This window comes from Rana temporaria, chromosome 4 (assembly GCF_905171775.1).
Source record: "Rana temporaria chromosome 4, aRanTem1.1, whole genome shotgun sequence".
Classification (NCBI taxonomy): Eukaryota; Metazoa; Chordata; class Amphibia; order Anura; family Ranidae; genus Rana; species Rana temporaria.
The window spans coordinates 64798239-64824493 of record NC_053492.1 but is presented as its reverse complement, the minus strand read 5'-3'; the positions used below and the strand labels follow the sequence as shown (position 1 = coordinate 64824493).

Sequence of the window (26255 nt, the reverse complement as noted above, 5' to 3'; positions counted from 1 at the left end):
ATTTTCCGAAAGAAGCCGAACGTCGGTGCGCAGGCGCAGTATAGAGCCGCACCGACGTTCGGCTTCTTTCGGCTACGAGTGACGCGATGGATGCGACCGTCGGAAGCCTCTCGGAAGACTGTCAATCAAGAAGGAACGCCCGCTCCCGAAGACCATACCCGGAAGCGACGGAAGAAGATGCAGCTCGAAAACGGGTAAGTACTGCACCTATTTTAATACAAATAGCCGATTCCCCTAGACCGAACGAGCAGGAATCTAGGGGAAGAAAAAAAATTTTTTTAGAAATGGGTGAACTCCCGCTTTAAGTCAGACTTTATTATTTTTAGGGCTGAAAATAATCTTTCGACACTGACTTGGGTGGGTGGCATTGCAGTAACTATTCTGGCCACATCACTAACGATCTCTGGATAAACAAGGATGGCTTCTTCAACAGTAAGTTTTGATGAGCGATCATACTTTTCAACTTCTTTTAGTGCTTTATAAAACTCCTGTTGGAATTTTTTTATTTGGACACTTACTGGTTCTCTAACATGCGTTCCCTGTAAAAGCAGAACACAACACTATGGAAAGTATAAGTATTGCAGCTCCTAATTGTGCGTTGCGTGCCATATAGTGAAGCACATGAAAAGCATGCTTCTTCACGGTCACTTAACGTGTTCGTTTTGCGGTTACGTGAGGCACTGCATGCATTGGTCTTTATTCTTACAGTAGAGAAGTCATTAATTATAACTTTTTGTGAATTGGGACATTTAAACTTGCTTTTTTTTTTTTTTTTTTTTATTCCAATCTAAATTTAGTAGGAGTCGGAGTCGGTGCATTGTTTGCCGACTCCGACTCCAGGTACCCAAAATTTCCCTCGACTCCGACTCCACAGCCCTGCCCGGCACTGGCCGGCTATAGGTCCTCTGGACCCCAAACGCATGTAGCCCCACTCTTCCTCTACAAGTGTGCAAAGCAAAGCTGAAACAACTAATCGATAATGAAAATAGATGTCAACTATTTTCATAATCGATTAATCGGCCAGTTGATTAGTTGGCCTGCATATAGAATACATTATTTGTTTACATATCAGGAAATACAGTGCAGCACACATACAGCTCAGTACACCATCCATATATGTCACTAAGTGCCTGAGAATTTGTGAATGTACAAGTGTGAGGAGCAATGCCTCATGTGACATGTAGTCCTGGGCAGGAAGTGAGTGGTTCTAAAGGCAGAAGTTTTTTTTTTTTTTAAACCTTGCTATAGCGGGCGCTCTATACTATACTTTGCAGCTTGCTATTGAGCCACTCTAAAGGCGGGAGAAGCCAGAAGCATCGGTGAGGGACCCCAGAAGTGGAGGATCTGGGCTGCTCTGTACAAAACCATTACACAGAGCAGGTAAGTATAACAAGTTTGTTTAAATAAAAAACTTTAAAGACTCTGTGCAGGGAAGATCAGCATCTGAACCCAGAGAAAGTGGAGGTAATAGAAGGCATTACAATTACTGTAGTTGGTTATTTATATTTACCACTGCATATGGATATTTAAGAATAAATTGCCTTTTTTTTCATTTACATATTAACTAAATTGTACACCACACTTTTTTTTTTAAGATTATCCGATTAGTCGATTAATCGAATCAATAATCGGCCAACTAATCGATTATAAAAGTAATCGTTAGTTGCAGCCCTAGTGCAAAGTTTGTTGTCCGGGGGACCTACGGCCGGGGAGCACTGATTTTTTATTTATTTTTTTCCAAAGCCGGGCACCCCTTCCATAGACTCCCATGTTAAACGTCAGTCTAGGCATGGGCGCAGTGAGGCATGCAGATGGACTTATAGTCGAGTCAATACGTTTTCCCATTTTTTTTTTTGTGGTAAAATTAGGTGCATCAGCTTATATTCGGGTCGGCTTATACTCGAGTATATACGGTAGTTTGTTCTTTTTATGTACATCTCACAGTAAGTGGCCAACTGTCCTCTGATGTGTGAGTATTTCCTCTTCTTTTGTCTGAGTTCTTTTACTAGATCTCTAGATTAGTATGTTGGAGTTAATAAGTTCCCGTGCGCTTTATGGTTGTTGGGATCAATCATTTCCTAGCAGGGAATCAGTAAATCGGGGCAGACAAGTTCCAGTGGTCCTTTGGCGTCTGCCATGCAGTGTGGTGTGACCTCTCCCAGCCCCCTCCATAGACATAGTGAATGTGTACAGAGGACACCGGCAACCCTCTTATTGTCTTCCTCTAGGAGAGAATCCGTCATTAGGAAGCAGCCTTTCTGTGCTCAGCAGGGCCCATGCTCTGGAATACAGGCAGCTGCATTATTAACAAGCCTGTGTTTGTGTGTTGTGTTTGCAGATGGCCCGGAGTTAACAAGACATGCTGCAGAACACCATGCCTCACTTTCCCACGGCCCTGAATGGTGAGTACAACTTTACGCACTCTCACTGGCACTCTCACTGGCATACTACAGGGTCCGATGTGAGCTGTGATGGGATCAGTTCTGTCTATGTGACCAATCGGTGCTACAGATGCTGCAAAGCCACGCTATAGGGGTTAGAGCAGAAGTTTAATAATTAAACTTTAATTGTTTCCAAATTATTGTGGAAGTGCATAAATTGTTAATGTGCATTCCATTTCCAAAAATAGAAATTTGACACATCGCCAGCCTGATGAGGGTCTCTTATTTTTATATAGACACTCGCCTTCTGCACATGGTTGCCCATAGGATAAAGCTGTATGGGTGCCAGTATCCCTAATTTCACCAATTCCCAAAATAAAATCCAGGGTGTACACTGATTCATCCTCCGCCCGGTCTTATGCCTCGTACACGCGATCGGATTTTCTGATGGGAATTGTGTGATGGCAAGTTTTGTCGGATAATCCGACCGTTTGTACGCTCCATCGGACAAGTGTTTGATTTTCTGCCAACAAATATGAGATAGCATGCTTTAAGATTTTCCAACAACAAATGTGTGATGTCGGATTATCCGATCATGTGTACAGAATTCTGTTTGCAAAAAAGTCCAAAGTACAAACATGCATGCTCAGAAGCAATGCTAGCCATAAGATAACATTACCAGAAGTTGCCCAAAGGGTGCCGCTAAAGAGCAGACAAAACCATAGTTTGTTGGCTGACAAAGTTTTGCTGTCTGTATGCAGAACAAGTTCACGGCCATTGCCCTTCAGACAAAATTCCACAGATTTGTCTGATGGAAATTCGATCGTGTGTATGAGGCGTTGGCCACTCCAACAAAATGAAAGTGACGCTGAAATCATCGCAAATTGAAGAGAAAATGCAGATTTTTTAACCACTTAAGCACCGGACCAATATGCTGCTACATGACCCAAGGGGTTTTTACAATTCGGCACTGCGTCGCTTTAACAGACAATTGTGCGGTCGTGCGACGTGGTTCCCAAACAAAATTGGCGTCCTTTTTTCCCCACAAATAGAGCTTTCTTTTGGTGGTATTTGATCACCTCTGCGTTTTAAATTTTTTGCGCTATAAACAAAAATAGAGCGACAATTTTGAAAAAAATGCAATATTTTTTACTTTTTGCTATAATAAATATCCCCCAAAAACATATTAAAAAAAAAAAAAATTCCTCAGTTTAAGCCGCGATACGTATTCTTCTACCTATTTTTGGTAAAAAAAATCGCAATAAGCGTTTATCGATTGGTTTGCGCCAAATTTATAGAGTTTACAAAATAGGGGATAGTTTTATTATTTTTTTTTTTTTTTTACTACTAATGGCGGCGATCAGTGATTTTTTTCGTGACTGTGACATTTTGGCGGACAATTTTGACACATTTTTGGGACCATTGTCATTTTTCACAGCAAAAAATGCATTTAAATTGCATTGTTTATTGTGAAAATTACAGTTGCAGTTTGGGAGTTAACCACAGGGGGCGCTGTAGGAGTTAGTGTACACTTTGTGTGTGTTTACAACTGTAGGGGGGTGTGGCTGTAGGTCTGACATCATCGATTGTGTCTCCCTATAAAAGGGATGACTCGATCAATACGCCGCCACAGTGAAGCACGGGGAAGCCGTGTTTACATACGGCTCTCCCCGTTCTTCAGCTCCGGGGAGCGATCGCGACGAGGCGGCTAGAAACGAATAGCCGCGCCGTCGTCCCGGATCGCTCCCAGCGGGAATCCGACTGCCGCATGTAGCGGGGGGGGGTCCCGATCGGACCCCCGACCCACGTCTGGGCAGGGACATACAGGTACGCCAATGTGCCTGTACGTGCCATTCTGCCGACGTATATATACATGCGGCGGTCGGGAAGTGGTTAAATGGTGTAAGAAGGCTAATTATTGACTGGCAGATGTACCAGTACATGTTGGTTCAGAACCTCCACCCAAATTGTATTCTGTATATGCATTTGCCACCATACTTTGCAGCCATTTTTAGCAGGGCTTTTGCAGTGCACCTAGGTGGGACTGCAGCCTCCTGCCAGTGACTGCATTCTTTGTAGTCTCCCTCTGTCCAATCTACATGCCTCTGTTGTTTTTAGTGTTCCCTGTAGATGTGTGAATACATTTAGTTCTGTATGATTAGGAGTGTGCATTATTATATAGCAGGGATCCTCAAACTACGGCCCTCCAGCTGTTGCGGAACTACACATCCCATGAGGCATTGTAAAACTCTGACGTTCACAGACATGACTAGGCATGATGGGAATTGTAGTTCCTGAACAACTGGAGGGCCATAGTTTGAAGACCCATGTTATATAGCATGGCCTGATGTGGGTGGAATTGTGTGTGTGTGTGTGTGTGTGTGTGAGATTGGGCAACACATTTCTCACTCTGTGCAATGTATATTGCCTAGAAGTGCGCATATACTGTGTGTGTGTGTGTGTGTGTATATATGTGCAGTATCTCACAAAAGTAAGTACACCCCTCACAATTTTGTACATATTTTATTCTATCTTTTCATGTGACAACACTGAAGAAATGACACTTTGCTACAATGTAAAGTAGTGATTGTACAGCTTGTATAACAGTGTACATTTTCTGTCCCCTCAAAATAACTCAACACACACACATTAATGTCTAAACTGCTGGCACCAAAAGTGAGTTCACCCCTAAGTGAAAATGTCCAAATTGGGCCCAAAGTGTCAATATTTTGTGTGGCCACCATTATTTTCCAGCACTGCCTTAACCCTCTTGGGCATGGAGTTCACCAGAGCTTCACAGGTTGCCACTGGAGTCCTCTTCCACTCCTCCATGATGACATCATGGAGCTGGTGGATGTTGGAGACCTTGCTCTCCTCCACCTTCCATTTGAGGATGCTCAATAGGGTTTAGGTCTGGAGACATGCTTGGCCAGTCCATCACCTTTACCCTCAGCCTCTTTAGCAAGGCAGTGATTGTCTTGGAGGTGTGCTTGGGGTCGTTGTTATGTTGGAACACTGCCCTGCAGCCCAGTCTCCGAAGGGAGGGGATCATGCTCTGCTTCAGTATGTCCTAGTACATGTTGGCATTCATGGCTCCCTCAGTGAACTGTAGCTCCAATGCCGGCAGCACTCATGAAGCCCCAGACCATGACACTCTCACCACCATGCTTGACTGTAGGCAAGACACACTTGTCTTTGTACTCCTCACCTGGTTGCTGCCACACATGCCTGACACCATCTGACCTAAATAAGTTTATCTTGGTCTCATCAGACCACAGGACATGGTTCGAGTAATCCATGTCCTTAGTGTGCTTGTCTTCAGCAAACTGTTTGCAGGCTTTCTTGTGCATCATGTTTAGAAGAGGATTCCTTCTGGGACGACAGCCATGCAGACCAATTTGATGCAGTGTGCTTCGTATGGTTTGAGCACTAACAGGCTGACCCCCCCCACCACCACCCCTTCAACCTCTGCAGCAATGCTGGCAGCACTAGTACGTCTATTTCCCAAAAACAACCTCTGGATATGACTCAACACCTTTGGTCGACCATGACAAGGCCTGTTCTGAGTGGAACCTGTCCTGTTAAACCGCTGTGTGATCTTGGCCACCCGCAGATCAGTCTCAGGGTTTTGGCAATCTTCTTATAGCCCAAGTCTTCTTTATGTAGAGCAACAATTAATTTTTTCAGATCCTCTGAGTTCTTTGCCATGAGGTGCCATGTTGAACTTCCAGTGACCAGTATGAGAGAGTGAGAGCGATAACACCAAATTTAACACACCTGCTCCCCATTCACACCTGAGACCTTGTAACACGAACGAGTCACATGACATCGAGAAGGGAAAATGGCTAATTGGGCCCAATTTGGACATTTTCACTTAGGGGTATACTCACTTTTGTTGCCAGCGGTTTAAACATTAATCCCTGTGTGAGTTATTTTGAGGGGACAGCAAATTTACACTGTTATACAAGCTGTACACTCACTACTTTACATTTTAGCAAAGTGTAATTTCTTCAGTGTTTTAGCATAAAAAGATATAATAAAATATTTACAAAAATGTGAGGGGTGTACTCACTTTTGTGAGATACTGTACCATGTGTGTGTATCTATATCTATCTATCTAATATATATATATATATATATATATATATCTCATCATATTTAATGGTGCACCGAAATTTCGGCTGCCGAAAACTGTGTTTTTGTAATTCGGCCGAATGACAAAAACAGCCGATACCAAAAGGGGGCGTGGTGCCGCCCATTGTGGGAGTGTATCTCTGGCGTGCCCAGTCCTCCACTCCCTCCCTTCTCCTCTCCTCGATCTCCGTGTTTCATGGATCTGAATTGTCCAGGCTGTAGTAACAATGTCCCACCTCCTGTGATAGACGGCTGACACACCGATCCAACGGCGGGACATTGAATTAGTGTGACGTGTCACAGGAGGCGGGACTTTGTTGCTACGGCCCAGGTAATTCAAACTCGCTCTGTGACACACGGAGATTGACGCTGATCTGGGCACAGGTAGGCTGTTGAGCCCTGGTGAGGCACAGGCAGGCTGCAAATGATGGGCACTGGTGAGGCACAGGCAGGCTGCATATGACAGGCACTGGTGAGGCCGCTGGGCACAGGCAGGCTGCATTTGATGGACACTGGTGAGGCTGCATTGATCGCCTGTACCATGTCTGCAGTCTCCTGTACCATGTCTGCTAGAGGTGCACCACATGGAAATTCTGCTAATACTATTAGCAATGTGTTGTATAAAAAATGTATACATTTTATTTAAAATATAGAAAAAATAAAAATATTTTTTAAAAAGTAATTTTCGGTATCTGTTTCGCCACCAAAATTTCCATTCAGTGCACCCCTATTGTTTGTGTTTTTATTTTTATCTATCTATCTATCTATCTATCTATCTATCTATCTATCTATCAAAATGCTAGTGTGTGTGCATTAGAAGTGTTCCATGTCGAAGGAAAAACTGTAGCCCCAATAATATGTCTATGGTAACCAGAAACTCGTAGATAAGAGATCTGGGTGAATTGGTGAAGTGACTGGTGATGGTACTTTCTCTATGGAGAAAAATCGATAACTAAGGTGTCCGCTGGCTCCTTCTATTATATCCGTAACATAAATGTTGGGGCATCATGAGTATTTTTTAGTAAGTCAATCTGGAGCTAAAGATTTCTTAGGCCCCGTACACACGAGAGGATTTATCTGCGGGAACGGTCCTCCGGACCGTTTTCGCGGATAAATCCTCTGGCGGATTTGGATCCGTTGGCATGTACTCACCATCGGATCCAAATCTGCGCGGATTTCAACCGCGGTGACGTGTCGCGCCGTCGCCGCGTTGATGACGCGGCGACGTGCGCGACGCTGTCATATAAGGAAATCCACGCATGCGTCGAATCATTACGACGCATGCGAGGGACGGGTTCGGACGGATCGATCCGGTGAGTCTGTACAGACCACCGGATCGATCCGCTGGAGCCGATTCCAGCGGATAGATTTGTAAGCATGCTTACAAATTTTTATCTGCTGGAAATCGGAAATATCCGCGGATAAGTATCCGCTGGAACGTACACACCAGGGGATCTATCCGCTGAAACCGATCCGCTGAGATTTTTCAGCGAATGAATCCTCTCGTGTGTACGGGGCCTGAGACTGAGGTTCCCACCTGCACATTTGATCCTCCAGCCATGTATATGCCCACCTTGTTCTTCTTCACAAATATTTTCCTTAAGAAATACTTTAATAACCATTGGTACAGGACAGATTATCATCATACAATACAGTATATCATATACAGTCGGCACATAAGAATATTTTATAGCTTATTCCTCCTGATATTACCAGTTACTGTTCTAGGTATTTACATTTTTCCTGCTTGCATTTTCAGCTTCTGTGCTTTAGTTCTTTTACTTCCTTTTTGGTTGTGTTGGTTTATTCAAAGTGACACTATCACAAATTGAGAATACAACTTTTTGTATTGATGTTTTAGATGTTTTATCATACTTACATATTAGTTTAATATGTATGTCTAGCGATGGAAATCCATCAACAGATGATGACAGGATGGGCAGAAATTGACCTTCATGGTCCAATCCAGAGAGATCTTCTTTTGTCATTTTTGGAAGCACGGTTGTTACCCAACTTTTTGTTGATGCATAAGGTTTGGGAGGCTGTGCGTGTCACTATTGGCCAATGCAGACTGCACACAGTATATGCTCATGTGGAATAATTGTAATCTTCTAGAAGTCAATAAACTTAGATTTTGAGCCTTGGAAACAATGTGGTCTTGTATATCTTCATCAGTTGTATAATAGAGGTACCATGCTAACTTTTGGCCTTATTGTAGAGCAATACCACTTGTCGAATACTTTCAACTTCACCACGCATTACAGTCTTACTCATTTGGATCCCATATATTTAAACTTTTGGAAAATTTTCTATGGTGGTAATACGTCGGAATCCTAAAAAGGTTCTAATTGTTGATTCATATGAAGTTCCTAATTGCCCTTGACGTAACATGCATACCGGTACATTAGTTCATATGTTATGGCATTGTCCTAAAATTTCGGTATTGGAAAGATATATTTCGAATTTTATTAGAACTTTGTTCAATTCAATTGACTCCTGATCCTAAAATTGCCCTATTGCAGGGATATGCAATTAGCGGACCTCCAGCTGTTGCAGAACTACAAATCCCATGAGCCATTGCAAGACTCTGACAGCCACAAGCATGATACCCAGAGACAGAGGCATGATGGGACTTGTAGTTTTGCAACAGCTGGAGGTCCGCTAATTGCTTATCCCTGCCCTATTGGGTATTTTTCTGGAGGCTTGACCAATATTTTCCCATTATTTTACTTATCCATTTTTTATTTCTTGCCCATAAGTTGACCCTTCCTACTTTTGTTCAGTGGTGCACAGCGGTAAATGCTGTGCTGGATAGAGAGCAACCTATTTATAAGCACAGGGGTTGTATGAATACATTTTAAAAACTTCTGGTCTTCTTGGTTATACTCCCCATATATTGTGTCCACTCGTGTGTGATCTCCCTGGTTCTGTCTATAGTGTTGTTGCTTTATGATGGATGTGAAACTTTGTTCCTAAAACCTTATATATATATATATATATATATATATATATATATATATATATATATATATATATATATATATATATATATATATATATTTTTTACATTAATATAACCTGTTTTACTTGCCTCCTCTGTGCAGTTGGTTTTGCACAGAGCAGCCCAGATCCTCCTCTTCTCAAGTCCCACGCCAGCGCTCCTAGCTCCTCCCTCCTGCCGGGTGGGAACACGCAAGCAGGCATGCCTCTGTGGGTCCATTCACACACGGAGCTACAGATTGGCCCAGGCCCTCTGTCTCCTGATTTGCTCACTGGCTGTGATTGACAGCAGTGGGAGCCAATGGCTCCAGTTGCTCCCAAAAGCCAATCAGGAGTGCGAGTCCCCAAAGAGCCAAGGTTATCATTAACATCGCTGAATCGAGAAGGGGTTCGGGTAAGTATGAGGGAAAGGGGTTGGTGCTGCACACAGAAGGTTTTCACAGTTCTTCACCTTTCAGACCCCTTCACACTGAGGCAGTTTTCAGGCGTTTTAGTGGACGGGTGACAGTTGGCTTCTCCAAGCTCTGGAAGGATCATGATAATATAGTCGGGATCCATCCAGCTGCCTGAATGACAGCTGGATCCACTTCTCAGCCCATAGGTAAGAGCCGCAGCCAGCTGCACCCGCTCCCGCCTGGCACTCCAGTAAGCACTTGAAGAGCAGGGAGTGGTAATACAGTCACTGCTCTCTGCCCCAAGCAAACTGAATACTGTGCGATCAGCCATAATGTAATTGCTCAGTTCTTAGGCTTATATCCTACGTGGGACTGCTGCAGCATAGAGGTGGGTATCTTAGTGTTTTTTTTTTTCTTACAAACCCATACTTTTTCTTTAATTTAGATTACACCCTATAGGTTGGAAGGTACTCATTTTGTTTTCTAGTTAGTTATTTTGTTTTATTTTATTTAATTTTAAATACATTTTTCTTATTCCTTATATGGAATTTTGGAAGGGGTTGACTGCTTGTTTTGCCTTGAGAATGATGAATGAGGCTTTCTTCTTGCTGTAAGTGGTCCCTCAACGACAATTCTCTTTTGGTGTCCAACTGGTCACATCTCTCTGACTTCATCCTGAATGGGCAGTCCTGGGTTCTACGTGAGGTCACCAAGGGCCCGCCAACACCTCAAGATGCTAGAGAACGGAGGAGAGTGCCAAGTGTTGGCGGGATGAGGAAAAAGGTACCTGCCTGGCACCCACTGCTGTCAATCACAGCTAGTAATCCAATGAGGAGAGAGCCAGAGTTGGGCTGAGCCACGGCACTATGTTTCTTATGGATGCATAGAGCAGGGTTTAGGAGCGAGCATGCACCAGTGTCCCCCTATTGCAAGCAGCTTGCTGTTGGTCCAGAGAAGAGGAGGATCTGTACAAAACCACTGCACAGAGCAGGTAAATATATAACATATTTGTTTTTTTTAAAAGTTGACTGTTTAATACCACTTTAAGTTTGTATTTTTTGTTTTTGTGTGACGGAGGATTAATATAAAGTAGAATAAGCTGCAAAAGCTCAGAAAAAACAGTAATTCAGTCATTACATTTGCAAATTTTCACCAATCCTTTGATTTACATCTCTTAAGCAGCTAGCAGTCTGAATTCACTGAAGTGTTGCGTGAAATTGTGAGACGCACAGACAACCACAAGCTAATTATTCCCAACACCCCCCCACTCTATTAAGATTCTGTACGGCTATATCGTGTAATCAGAGATTTTCTGGCAATGTGGGAGTGTGGAATTTGGCATAGAAAATAACCTTTCATGCTGCGTTTATAATGTGTGGATTAATCCCCTTGGCCTCCGCTGGGAGCTTGTGCTATAGGGCCAGTTTATAACTGTGCACATTTTTTTTTTTTTTTTTTTATTGCTCATGAAAAAATATAAATGCCACCAGAAATGCCTATTTAGGGCTCATTCACGCTGGAGCAGGGAGCCATACACTGATGAAAACAAGCATGTTTCTCTGCCCAGGAGTATACGCTGCCTGTATAGATCAATGACAGGCTGGTAATCTGAGCATTAAAGTATAACTAAAGGCAAAACTTTTATTACTTCTGGATAGAGTGGAAAGGGATTAGAAGAAAATTAAAACAAAAGTTTTTGCCTGTAGTTCTACTTTTAAAGCTTTGTGCAGCCTGAGGGCAGTAAAAACTGGCAGTTTAACTGTAATTTTGCCACCTGAATGAACACTGACATGCAGCCACTCGCAGCGATACACATGCCATGGCCATGGCAAAGATAAAAACGGCATTTTACTTTCACTGGGTTTTACTGTCACCATACTCGACTAATGCAGGTTTATGGGGCTCCACCACAACTGTCCCACAGCCATGTGCAATGCATGCAATGGCAGCGTGGTACTGTGACATTTATAGGGTTAAATTAGGAGGTGAGGACGCAACAGATGTCACCTATCAAATGCCCACTAACAAGAAATTCACTGCTGATCGCTCTTTAGAGGGCACCACTTGTGCGAACAAGCCTTTACTTTGGATACAGGGATAGATGAGTGTATGCAGGTAAACTCTCTGAGGTGTGGTAACCTGAGATGCATTGTGAAAAAATGCACAATGTCTACAATTTTATGCAGCACAACCCACCTCAACACAATGTTATGGTGGGAAGAACGCACATGCACAGCTGTGCGCCTCAAATCACAGATAGGTAGGAAGAGGTGGGGGGAAAAGATCTTCGTCTCAAGGAGGAAAGACCTCCTCATGATGTCAGGTTAATAGGGGAAGAAAAATGGTGGTCAGACTTTATTTATTTTTTGCCCAGCTAGTCTACTGTCAACTTGTGTCTGTTGGTATAGAGCAGGCATGTCCAAAGTCCGGCCCGGGGGCCAAATGCGGCCCCCCTGGGGAGGGCTCTCCGAGGCTGCAGATGGGCATCGTTCAGGCTACACTGATGACAATGGTAAGGCTGCATTTATGGCACATGTGAGGCTGCATTTATGGCACATGTGAGGCTGCATTGGTTGCAATGGTAAGGCTGCATTGGTTGCAATGGTAAGGCTGCATTGGTTGCAATGGTAAGGCTGCATTGGTTGCAATGGTAAGGCTGCATTGGTTGCAATGGTAAGGCTGCATTGGTTGCAATGGTAAGGCTGCATTGGTTGCAATGGTAAGGCTGCATTGGTTGCAATGGTAAGGCTGCATTGGTTGCAATGGTAAGGCTGCATTGGTTGCAATGGTAAGGCTGCATTGGTTGCAATGGTGAGGCTGCATTTATGGCACATGTGAGGCTGCATTTATGGCACATGTGAGGCTGCATTTATGGCACATGTGAGGCTGCATTTATGGCACATGTGAGGCTGCATTTATGGCACATGTGAGCAGGGCTGTGGAGTCGGTAGATAAATGTTCCGACTCCTCAGTTTTATGTACTTCCGACTCCGACTCCGACTCCCCGACTCTGACTCCTCTGTATTAATATGCGAATGTATTTTATACATTCCTTGAGGGAAAGAAACGCAACCTACCACAGGACTACTGGCTGGGAAGCCAACAGTCTACTGCAGGGATTCTCAAACTACGGCCCTCCAGCTGTTGTAGAACTACACATCCCATGAGGCATTGCAACACACTGACATTCACAGACATGACTAGGCATGATGGGAATTGTAGTTCCTGAACATCTGGAGGGCCGTAGTTTGAGGATCCCTGGTCTACTGTATTGCACAGTTTAAGCAAAAGACAAACACAATGAAAACAATCAAGTGACTGGATAGTAGCAGCAGGCATAAACATCAGGAACAGGATCTTTACCAGTTCAAAAATACAAACCACATTATTTGGTTGTTTTAGAACAAAAACAAAGCTTATCTATAATGAACCAAAAACAAAATCTGCAAAACCTAGAAATGGTTTATATTAATCTTGAAATGTAGTTCTAGGCTTAGCAAATGCAAATCAATTCAATGTAGAGTTGTAAGGAAGAGAATTGCCTCTGCCAGATCCTCTTTCATAGAGGCTCTTAAGTCAGACTTTATTATTTTTAGGGCTGAAAATAATCTTTCGACACTGACTTGGGTGGGTGGCATTGCAGTAACTATTCTGGCCACATCACTAACGATCTCTGGATAAACAAGGATGGCTTCTTCAACAGTAAGTTTTGATGAGCGATCATACTTTTCAACTTCTTTTAGTGCTTTATAAAACTCCTGTTGGAATTTTTTTATTTGGACACTTACTGGTTCTCTAACATGCGTTCCCTGTAAAAGCAGAACACAACACTATGGAAAGTATAAGTATTGCAGCTCCTAATTGTGCGTTGTGTGCCATATAGTGAAGCACATGAAAAGCATGCTTCTTCACGGTCACTTAACGTGTTGGTTTTGCGGTTACGTGAGGCACTGCATGCATTGGTCTTTATTCTTACAGTAGAGAAGTCATTAATTATAACTTTTTGTGAATTGGGACATTTAAACTTGCTTTTTTTTTTTTTTATTCCAATCTAAATTTAGTAGGAGTCGGAGTCGGAGTCGGTGCATTGTTTGCCGACTCCGACTCCAGGTACCCAAAATTCCCCCCGACTCCGACTCCACAGCCCTGCATGTGAGGCTGCATTTATGGCACATGTGAGGCTGCATTTATGGCACATGTGAGGCTGCATTTATGGCACATGTGAGGCTGCATTTATGGCACATGTGAGGCTGCATTTATGGCACATGTGAGGCTGCATTTATGGCACATGTGAGGCTGCATTTATGGCACATGTGAGGCTGCATTTATGGCACATGTGAGGCTGCATTTATGGCACATGTGAGGCTGCATTCATGGCACATGTGAGGCTGCATTCATGGCAATGGTAAGCCTGTACGTGTTATACGCCGATAAATATGGTATATCCAAATAACGCGCCCAAGCTCATCCTTAGTCTTAAGCAGCGCTCTGGGATTCGTTGGGGCCACAAAAGAAATATATACAGTATATCCAAATAACACGCCAGAGCTCATCTATTCACCACACACAGCCACAAAGGCAAGAGAATTCTTGTTGGGCAGTGTAGTAGTGCTCAGACGAACACACTTAGAAAAATAGTCGGCCCTCGCGCATGTTCACTTAATCAAATCTGGCCCTCTTTGAAAAAAGTTTGGACACCCCTGGTATAGAGGATTAGTTCACCTTTCATCCCATGTTTCATGTTACATCCATATTTAGGGTGTAACATGGGCACAATCTCAAAGCCCTCCACCCTTAAGCCACCACCATATACCTGAACCATGCATGGTTCCCTCCGCTCAGCCGTGCCGTTCATTTACAGGACTGCAAGTCCCAATTGGGACCTCAGAAGAGGACTCAGATCTCGATGGACTACAAAGACAGAGCCCTCACTACACTTGTAGTCCATTAATTACTTCTTTCAGCCCTATAACAATAGATCTTACCTGTGTACGAACCTGGAATGTGCTGATCAGTTGCGTGCTCTGACTTCTTCAATGCAAAAAGTTTGTAAATGCGCATTTGATTTAAGTCACAATTTTCAATCATGATTTAAATCACTAGTGAAAAGGCTTGATTGAAATCAACTTGATTTTAAATCATCATTTTTAAAGAGCAGCTGTCATCTGTCCCGTAGCGGCTCCTCCTGACCCGCGGTTTACTCACCGACAGTCCTATACACTTTAATGGGGTGGCTGGTGATGCGGCGGTGACGGTGAGAGACGTGATGGCAGCAGGTGTGTGGATGCCGCTAACGGGCTTTGCCATGATGGATCTGAAATGACAGGTGCTCTTTTAAATGTAAGGACTTATTCTTGCTGGTAGTTTAGAATCTTTAATATTTGCAAACAAAATGAAGGTTTTCTATTTACAGGGCTTTCTTTCAGGGGGAACTTGGTGGAACTCTGTTCCACCACCTCAACTCAGACCCTTTAGACACCTTTCACACCGGGTCGTTTTGCAGGCGCTATTGCGCTAAAAATAGCACCTGCAAACCGACCGTAAACAGCCGCTGCTGTGTCTCCAGTGTGAAACCCCGAGGGCTTTCACACTGGAGTGGTGCGCTAGAAGGACGGTAAAAAAAAGTATTGCTAGCCAAATCTTTGGAGCGGTGTGTATACTGCTCCTCCACCACTCATGCCTGTTGAAATCAATGGGACACCGCGGCTATACCGCCGGCAAAGCGGTACCGCCGGAGGCGCTTTGCGATGGTTTTTAATCCCTTCGCGGAATTGGCGGTGCCGACGCAACTTCCGCCCCAGTGTGAAAGGGGCCTTTAGGGCTTTTGGGGGGGGGGGGGGCGGGGGCAGAGCAGCACACAGGAGGTTTTTAATCTTTATGCGTTCAGTGCATGAAGGTAAAAAAAACCTTCAGCTTTTACAACCACTTTAACACCTGTGAGGTCCCTTGCCAACATCATCTCCCTGGCTGCTTCTGGATACCCGTCTTTGGCAACCTTGATTGGCCAGCTTGAAATAATACTACTCTTCATTGATCCTGGTACACTGGCACCATGCTAGAATTTTAAGGCCACGTTCACACTGAGGCGTCTTACAGGCGTTTTGGCGCTAAAAATAGCACCTGTAAAGCGCCTCTCCTGTCACTCCAGTGTGAGACCCCGAGTGCTTTTATACTGGAGCAGTGCACTTGCAGGGCGCTAGAAAAAGTTCTGCAAGCAGCATCTTTGGGGCAGTGTATACACAGCTCCTAAACCACCCTGTCCATTGAAATGAATGGCAACACTGCCAAAGCATCTGCAAAGGACTTCGGCAGTGGCGCTACACGGGTGGTATCAACCCCTTCTTCGGCTGCTAGCGGGGGTTAAAAGCACCCCGCTAGCGGCCGAAAAGCTCCGCTGCAACCACAGTAAAGTGCCGCTAAAACCAGCGCTGCTTTACCGCCAATGTTTTCACCGCCCCAGTGTGAAAATCTGCCTAAATTGAGATGCGCAGAAGATTGTGAACAGCCAGGCAAGTTAATTTAATTGCTGAAGCGTGTCTTTTTTTTTTTGCAATAACTTTTAGTTTTGCTTTATTGCGGGTGCATTTCTTGCATGAGATGGGCAATGCCTAAGCAACTGGTGATCTCTGAACACCAATTTGCCAGCTTCAAAATAAAACATCAAGTAGTGCAGTGGAGAGGTGCAGTGCAGCTATGCCTGGATTGGGATTGGTGGGGTGCTGGAGATCCCTTGGGTTAATGAGTTGCTTCCTGTACACGTTTCATGACATGATTTTTTATTTTGACAGGAGTGTATCTTTTATATAACTTTTATATCTTTATTTAACTAGATGTCTATAGTAGCCTTAGGCAATCTGTGACTCTCCAGCCTCTGTAAAACTACATGTCCCAGCATGCCTTGGCAGCTTGTGGTTGTTTTGTCTGTAGGGTGTGACGAGAGCTCTTCAGCTGCAGGAAGTTGCAGAACCACATAGAAAAGTGACTTGGCTGCAGACAGCTTCTGAAAATGTGTGTCACTTCCGTCCCATTGTGAGCGCTGGTAATTATTGTAGTGCCATGGAGCAGGTGACAGGCGATGGTAGGAAGCCAGGGGAGGACTTGTGCATTATTCACATGTGATTTAAGTACAGGAACCCTTGTGGGGACTACTAGTGACTTTGTGATCTTTGTTTACAGGGGGGCCAAATATGTGGGCGATCACTACGGAGGAACGGGCCAAACACGACAAGCAGTTTGCCAGCCTGAAGCCAATAGGTGGACTGATTACCGGTGAGTCTCTGAAATCTTTCCAATAAAACACAAGTATTCCATTTGTCAGGATAGCATGTATTTTTGTTCATTTGTTGTGTTGTTTTAATTCTATATAAAGCACTGCTATGCTGTACAAGGAGGTTCAGACAAGTGTAATAAAAATATGCAGTATATGAAAGGTTTCCAAAGACAACCACATACAGTTATATAGCAAAATATATTCAGTAAGAATGAAAATTGGAATCCCTTACATAGCACCATCACAGGTGGCAATTAAAGCGGTATTAAACCCAAAAGCAAACATTCATTATATTACAGCTTACCAATTCTTAGATGTGATGGCTGCCTTTCTTTTTTTTTTTTTTTTTTTTTTAGGCTTTCTTTTATTTTCAGCTGGTGATCTCTCCAGTTAGTCTGATGGTTTTTCAAAAGAACAAGCACTCCAGCAGATGTAGCAAATAGAGATGAGACAAACTATTTAACACAGGACAGCTTTTATTATTTTATGTACAGTGCCTTGAAAAAGTATTCGTACCCCTTGAAATTTTCCACATTTTGCCCTGGTTCACACTGGGTACGATTTGGAACGATTTGAGATGCGATTTGACATGTCAAATCGCATCTCAAATCGGCGGCAATTGTCGGCAATGGCACTGTCCTAATCAGTGCGACGCCGCATCTGCGATTTCAAAAAGTAGTTCCTGTACTACTTTTTGCGATTTCGGGCCGCGATTTACATAAAATTGCGGCCGAAATCGCAGCTGCGAAATCGCGGTAAAATCGCGCATTTTACCGCGATTTTGAATTCGCAGCAGTGTGAACCTAGGCTCAGTCACGTTACAACCAAAAACGTAAATGTATTTTATTGAGATTTTATGTGAGAGACCAACACAAAGTGGCACATAATTGTGAAGTAGAAGGAAAATTAAAAAGGTTTTTCAAAATTCTTTAAAAATATCTGAAAAGTGCGTTATGCATTTGTATTCAGCCCCCTTTTCTCTGATACCCCTAACAAAAATCTAGTAGAACCAATTGCCTTCAGAAGTCACCTACTTGGTAAATAGAGTCCACCTTTGTGGAATTTAATCTTATTATAAATACAGCCGTTCACACAGGGGCGGTACGACTCTTTGAGAGGCGACCTGGACGCGACCCGAGCGTGCACCACAGCACGACTTGGGGCGACTTCAAGTCGCCTCAAGGACAGGCGACTTTCCAGTGGCCAATCAAACCAATATCAGCTCTGGGGGAGGGAGGGGTTTGCCCTAAAAACAATTTTCACTTCCTGAAAAGTCGCTGCAGTAAAGACAGTGATCTGACTTCTGAGGCGACTTCCATTGAAATCAATGGGTACAAGTCTCCTAGAAGTCGGATTGAAGTAGTACAGGAACCTTTTCTGAAGTCGGAGCGACTTCAGTAGTGTCCATTAAGACGGCTCCATTCACTTCAATTGATTTTCTCAACAGCGGGACTTGGGACGACTTCAAGTCGTATGCCAAGTCGCCCCTGTGTGAATGGGCTCTTGGAGGTTTGTTAGTGAACCTTATGCCTCGTACACACGATTCGATTATCGTACGACGTATCGTTTGCATTTTGTTGCATAGAACTAATATCGAATACAGTGCAAAATGTGCCCCAGAAAAGGTAAAATATTTGTTGTACGATTCTGGAAAAACCTTCCGGTGTGCGTAGCTACGTATCTGAAATGATGTCAAATACGTGTGACCCCTGTGTTCTGGTTTATTTTCGTCTTTCCGATCATGCGCGGTATTCTTCTATCGATTTTTAGCGGATGCATACTGTACTGATTAAACAATTGTCGTACAATGGGCGTCCGAACAAAGTTTTCTTGTTTGTCCCTTCGTATTTTGTTGGACGGACTGTCATGATCGGCTGTCGAAAGCTGTGTACTAACGATCAAATTATCGAACGATCAATCTGAAAGCTATTTTTATCTTGATCATGTGTACAAGGCATTCGTGAACAAACGGCATCATGGAGGCCAAGGAACACACCAGACAGGTCAGGGATAAAGTTGTGGAGAAGTTTAAAGCAAGGTTAGGTTATAAACAAAAAAAATATCCCAAGCTATGAACATCTCGCAGAGCACTGTTTAATCCATCAGCCAGAAATGGAAAATATGGCACAACTGCAAATCTACCAAGACATGGCCGTCCACCTAAACTGACAGGCAAGGAGGGCATTAATCGGAGAAGAAGCCAAGAGGCCCATGGTAACTCCAGAGGAGCTGCAGAGATCCACAGCTCAGGTGGGAATCTGTCCACAGGACAACAATTTTTTTTTTAAATCAGAATTTTTTTTATTGAAAACAAACACAAAAAAACATACACATACAATTTCCAATGCGCTACATAATACAATAGCCACATATTATCGGGGACACAGAAATATCAATACAGCATAGTCATACTCTCCAGTATCGCATTTGTTCCATCCACTACGTCTAAAGACAGTTATACAATGGTACATAAAAGCGGTGTTGTGCTGATTTAACCTGGACCTTATGCAGATTAAGTGTATCCTCTGTGTGTCATTCCTTCCCCCCCCCCTGCCTCCGACCCCAAAATAAAGGGGTCAGTGAGTAGAACCGGGTGCCAAACTCCCCTAAACAGCGGGGAGCGGGCTGAGTTGGCTATAAACAGTTAACAAAGAACTGTTGGGTAAAACATACAAGAAACTAGCTCCGCAGGGACCTGTAACCATATATCGGACTCCTCCCTGGAAACTGCCTGAAAACAGTGATAACACACCTCCCTCTCACAAGCCCACTAGATCCCTATATAATACAACCACCTAGGACGATGTAGTAGCTGATGTGGATCTTCCCCCAAGAATTCTGTTTTGTACAAGCCGCAGTGGTGCCAAACCTGGGACGTCCAGCCAGGGATCTCATATATTCTCAAATTTCCCCGGACTGCCCCGATGCTTGTACGTGAGTTGTTCCCTAATAAGAGAATTTTAGAAGAAAACCTGTTAGTCTGCAAAAGACTTGAGACTGGGACGCAGGTTCACCTTCCAGCAGGAAAATGACCCTAAACATTACAGCCAGAGCTACAATGGAATGGTTTAGATCAAAGCATATTCATGTATTAGAATGGCCCAGTCAAAGTCTAGACCTAAATCCAATTGAGAATCTGTGGCAAGACTTGAAAATTACTGTTCACAGACTCTCTCCATCCAATCTGACAGCTTGAGCTATTTTGCAAAGAAGAATGGGCAAAAATGTCCCTCTCTAGATGTGCAAAGCTGGTAGAGACATCCCCAAAAAGACTTGCAGCTGTAATTGCAGAGAAAGGAGGTTCTACACAGTATTGACTCAGGGGGGCTGAATACAAATGCACATCACACTTCTCACGTATTTGTAAAACATTTATCATTTTCCTTCCACTTCACAATTATGTGCCACTTTGTGTTGGTCTATCACATAAAATCCCAATAAAATACATTTGAGTTTTTGGTTGTAGCATGACAAAGTGTGTAAAAATTTCAAGGGGTATGAATACTTTTTCAAGGCACTGTAAAACCTTAGCTTACCCCTATGTGGAGAAGGGGTGGGGGGGTATTCTGTAATTCTGTCCTAGGGTGACAATGCTGCTTCTCCAGAAATTCTTATTGGCAGGATCACCAGATAAAAAAGTAAACAAATGGAGCCACGATGCCTAAGGAGTGGTGAGGTCAAACATATTGCATATTGTCAGTGAAGCTTAGGTCTCAAATATAAAGCCTTTGTATTGGAGCCTATATATATATATATATATATATATATATATATATATATATATATATATATATATATATATATATATATATGTGTGTGTGTGTGTGTGTGTGTGTGTGTGTGTGTGTGTGTGTGTGTGTGTGTGTGTGTGTGTGTATATATGTATATGTGTGTGTGTATATATGTATATGTGTGTGTGTGTGTATATATATATATATATGTGTGTATGTATGTATGTATATGTGTGTGTGTGTATATATATGTATATATATATATATATATATATATATATATATATATATATATATATATGTATGTGTGTGTGTATATATATATATATATATATATATATATATATATGTATGTGTATATATATATATATATATATGTATGTGTATATATATATATATATATATATATATATATATGTATGTGTATATATATATATATATATATGTATGTGTATGTGTATATATATATATATATATATATATATTTATATATGTATGTGTATATATATATATTATAATATATAATATAATTTTTTTTTTTTAACAATTTTTTTCAAATATTTTATTGTGTTTTACAAGGTACAGTAAATTTATGCTTTATGAACATATTTATTAATACAATAAGAATATGTAATTAAGCTTCCTAAATGGGCCTGCACTACTGTATTAATTTAGTAATGAACTCCGATTTCTGTGTGAACTCAGTCTGGACTATTTTCTGTTTAAATGCAGAGCTGTTGAAAACCCTTTTACCTCTTTCTTTGCAAAGGAAGAACAGCTGATATGCAGCCCAGAAGCTGCCGTGACTAATTTATTTCCGTGTGAACCACCCACAACTTCCAGCACAATAAAAGCAGATGCAGATAATGCGTTGGGGAGCTCCTCTTTAATAAATAATGTTCAAATGGCTGCCATTGCTTTTGTCCATCTAAATCCTTTTGATGGAAACAATTTATTTTTTCAGATGTGCCAAAGTTTAATCAAACTTACAAATGTATGCCCATTGGTGAGCATGACAAATCAGGGTGGCATTTATTTACCCATTGACAACGAGCTTGCATACACTTCCTTCATTACCGGGCTGTTTTACTTTTCAGTGCTGGCTGTGATAGTTTGACTGACAATCAAGCAACGCTGTACCCAAATTAATTTTAATAATAGCTTTGTTTTTGTGGATTTTTTCATTTATTTTTTAAATAGGTGTTTTTAGTTAAATGGATTTTTTGCAAAAAACACAAAGAAACAAATGGGCGGAATTTAATATATATTGTTTTACTATGTAAAGCAAAACACAAAAACAACGCGGTTGCTTCCGTTTTCATTTTTCTTTTACCATGATCCTATCTACATTGATGGTTACTGGAACCCACTCCAAGAAAAAAAAAAAGTCCATGGTCAGGGAGTAGGGATAGGCTTTTTGTGCCCTGACACCCCCCCCCCTTCTTTTTATTTCTTGTCTGTTCCCCTCTTTTACTTAGATGTCCTAGTTTCTTCTTTTTGCTCTTGGGAACTGGATACCCCCAGCTTGTTGGTAAGCGCTTAGACGCGGGTTTCACAACTCGCATTCGGCGCTCTATAAGTATTTATTCCAATCCAATCCAATCCAAAAAAACAAAAAAAACAATAACAATTGGTGGTCAGTAGTGATTTTAAGAATAACGCAACTTTTTTGGGGAAAAAAAAAAAAACATTCCTCTCTGGGTGATTCATGTATATTGCAGGCCAGGATTTTGACCAGCGCAGACTCCTACCTTTTTGAAGAAATGGTTGTCTGTGTCCATATGTAAAGTGAATCTAATGGGAATTATTTTATAATTGTCAATCAGCTGCTGCACCTGCAGGGCTCTGAGGAAAGTGGTAGAGTCTGCATCCATTTAGATGTAATTTTCCTTTGGGAGTATGTCACCAAAAATTCTAATTTTGTTGTAGAGAATGACCAAAATTAGGCTTGTATTTTAGTGCAGACTTCAGGGAAAATCGGTAATAAGCAAATCACACAACCATGAAATGATATTTGGGGGGACGTTCTATATACAGAACGCTCCAGGTAGCCATATTTCATTTTACAGAAAATTACAATGCTGCAAATTGAAAAGAAAAAAGGTCATTTTGAATAATATTCAATTACTTTGACTTGTGTCACAATTGTGTATGCTATATTATAATGGTTTTAATTTTTTTTTTGCTATCTTTTGTTAAACAAAAGTGGAGTTGCCCTTTTAGGATATTCCCTCATCTTCACCTTCAATTTTCTGCACTTTTCTTTCTTGCTATGTTGAGAAACATTCCAGCTATTTACAATGGAGGAAGAAGATCTTTCTCTGTTGGGTATGGGCTGAATGTTTGTGAATACTATAATGTTTATACTTTTGTGATGGTTGAAATTGGTTCACAGCAGGTACAGAGCCACTCTGATTCGCTCTGTAGATGGTGCCTGTGATCTGCGCTGTCCAATGACACTCGGGTGTCCATCGTACCTGTGATAGCAGCCAATCCCAGGCACTCTGGACATTTTAAGGCCTCATTCACACGGACGGACCGTTCAGGTCCGCCTGTTAGTTTTCATGGCGGACCTGAACGGCCGCTCCATGTATCCCTATGGAGCGTCGGATGTCAGCGGAGACATGTCCGCTGACATCCGACCCGATCCGCTAAAAGCAGACGTATGGGGACACGTCCCCATCCGTCCATGGCGGATCGGCTCGGGTAAGATCTGATGAAAACGGACATGCTGTCCGTTTTCATCAGATCGCTCCATAGGAGACAGTGGTGCCCCACAAGCCCCTCCCTGCTCAGTGAGCAGAGAGGAGCTTGTCATCAATCGGCTCAGCGGGAGATCTGCGGACAGATCTCCCGCTGAGCTGGCGGGAGCAGGCGGACTCCGTATCGACGGAGTCCGCCTGTGTGAATGAGGCTTAAGAGTTTTCCACGGTACTGTTTTAACTGCTTGCCGACCAGCCGCCGCAGTTTTACGTGCCCGATCACCGCCGGGCACCCGCGATCGCTCGTTACAGAGCGAAAACCGAGAGCTGTGTGTGTAAACACACAGCTCCCAGTCCTGTCAGGGGGAGAAATGCCTAATTGTCTGTTCATACAATGTATGAACAGCGATCAGTCATTTCCCCATGTCAGTCCACCCCCCCCTTCAGTTATAACACCCAGGCTATAAAAATGCCAATGGTCCCAAAAATGTGTCAAGTGTCTGAAGTGTCCGCCATAATGTCACAGTACCGATAAAAATCGCTGATCGCCGCCATTACTAGTAAAAACAAAATATTAATTAAAATGCCATAAAACTATCCCCTATTTTGTAAACGCTATAACTTTTGCGCAAACCAATCAATAAACGCTTTTTTTTTTAGCTGGGATGTACTTTTTTAAGTCGAGTCTCTTCCATAGTAATTTTATTAAAATTTTCCACATTTAAAGCAGATTACTGTGCCATGGGTGGAAATACAAGTGGCAATATTACGACAGCAGGGCAGAACGTCTCAGCGTATACTGGCACCCCGCATCCAGCGAGTAGACTGTAGTTTCATCAAATATTAAACGGCGGGCAGTGCTGTGGTGGAAGCTTGTATGGTGGAGTTTTACAAATGAGTGACTTCACAGGACAGCTATGTCGTCCCTCATAATGCTGACTCAGGGGGAGAATGACGCTGTCGGCACAATGGTAAATCAGCCCACCGCCTGGGCCAGTGTCTTTGTGGCACACACATTAAAGGGAAACTGATGGTGTTTTTAATTATTTTTTTTTTTTTTTGCTCTTATTATTTTAGTAAATTCTTTACTTAACAAAAAAGCATAATACAGGGTTCCTCCAGTGTTTGCAGAGCAAAGTACAGCGCTGACTTGCAGTTTATTTGGTTCTAGACTTAACCCTTTCATGACAGAGGTTGATGAAACCAAGATAACCAAATTTACCAGCATCCGTGTGAGTTTGATAACATGACATTATCTAACTGGCCTACCTAAATTTTTTACTTAAAGTGGAGGTTCACCCGCAAAAAATGTTTTAAGATTAGATTCATGCTCATTTTGTCTAGGGGAATCGGCTAGTTTTTTTAAAAACGAAGCAGTACTTGCCGTTTTAGAGAGCGAGCTTCTCCGCCACTTCCGGGTATGGTCTTCGGGTCTGGGCGTTCCTTCTTGATTGACAGGCTTCCGACGGTCGCATCTATCGCGTCACGATTTTCCGAAAGTAGCCGAACATCGGTGCGCAGGCGCCGTGTAGAGCCGCACCGACGTTCGGCTTCTTTCGGCTACTCATGACGCGATAGATGCAACCGTCTGAAGCCTGTCAATCAAGAAGGAACGCCCAGACCCTAAGACCATACCCGGAAGCGGCGGAGAAGATCGCTCTCTAAAATGGTAAGTACTGCTTCATTTTTAAAAAAAACTAGCCGATTCCCCTAGACAAAATGAGCATGAATCTAATCTTAAAATTTTTTTGTGGGTGAACTTCCGCTTTAAACTAAAAAATTTGGCCCATGCAAAACTATTATTTGGAGCACTATTTTAAAGAATAAGGAAACTATCCCACGTTTTCTTAAATTTTGCCCCAGTCCCCCCTAAGCAGTTGTTGCCCCTTTCCCTCCAGATTGCTAAATTTCCAAGTTCTTACACTGGGTCTCCTTGGTGGTGTTTACAATTGTCATTCAGCATTTGTAACCCAATGTTCACGTACATGTAGTTTGGTCCCATAGAGGGACAAGGGGACAGTTTCTGGTCCTTCAGACTTTAGGGTAGCCAGACTGTGGTCATTCATTGGGAGAAGAAATTGCCCTGGTGTCAGTGGGATTTAACAATGCTTCTTTGGTATTAGGGGAGTTGTTGGTAGCAGAAATACCCTTGCTCTGTGGAAACATTGGCTCTCTGCTTACCTGATTGCAGGGCACTGGTCTGACTCGTCAAGAGGTATATCTGATCACTTCTACACAGCGGGTGAGAATCCTTCTCTACAGCATGCTGCAGGGTGCATACTTTTTACTGATTAGGCTGTGGCTGCTTTGCCCAGCTTTTTTTTATAATCCACCTTTAGCTGATTTAAACTGAAAGATCCGTTTCACATCAGCGTGTTGAGACCGGGTCTTACCTTCAGAGTAGGTAGTGGACAAGCTCTGTCAGAAAGTCCTTTAGCCCTGGAGTAGAACTCCAGGGCTGTTCCAGCCAAACATGAACATTTAATGTACAATCCATCATAAGAGCAATATAAAGGTTAAAATTGCTTATTCAAAAGTATTATTTCCTGGCTATCTCTGTGTATTCAGTATTTTCTGAATCCGTGACCTAGAACAAATAAGCAGCAAGCGAGGTTAGGACTTCTTATTGGCCATTGGATCAA

The 26255-nt window shown here is 42.7% G+C and overlaps 1 protein-coding gene across 7 annotated transcripts in view; it reads left to right on the top strand.

Moving 5' to 3' along the window:
• ITSN2 (intersectin 2) overlaps positions 1-26255 on the top strand; it is a 270233-nt gene that overhangs the window by 63188 nt on the left and 180790 nt on the right. For 5 of the 7 annotated variants that reach the window (XM_040348497.1, XM_040348495.1, XM_040348502.1 and 2 more), the window contains exons 2-3: positions 2339-2402; positions 17087-17179. In XM_040348497.1, the coding sequence (XP_040204431.1) occupies positions 2360-2402; positions 17087-17179 (136 nt within the window). In that variant the 5' untranslated portion in view covers positions 2339-2359. Of the gene's footprint in view, positions 1-2338; positions 2403-16742; positions 16989-17086; positions 17180-26255 lie in introns of those variants that run through there. The other 2 variants (XM_040348498.1, XM_040348499.1) reach the window with 2 other exon arrangements.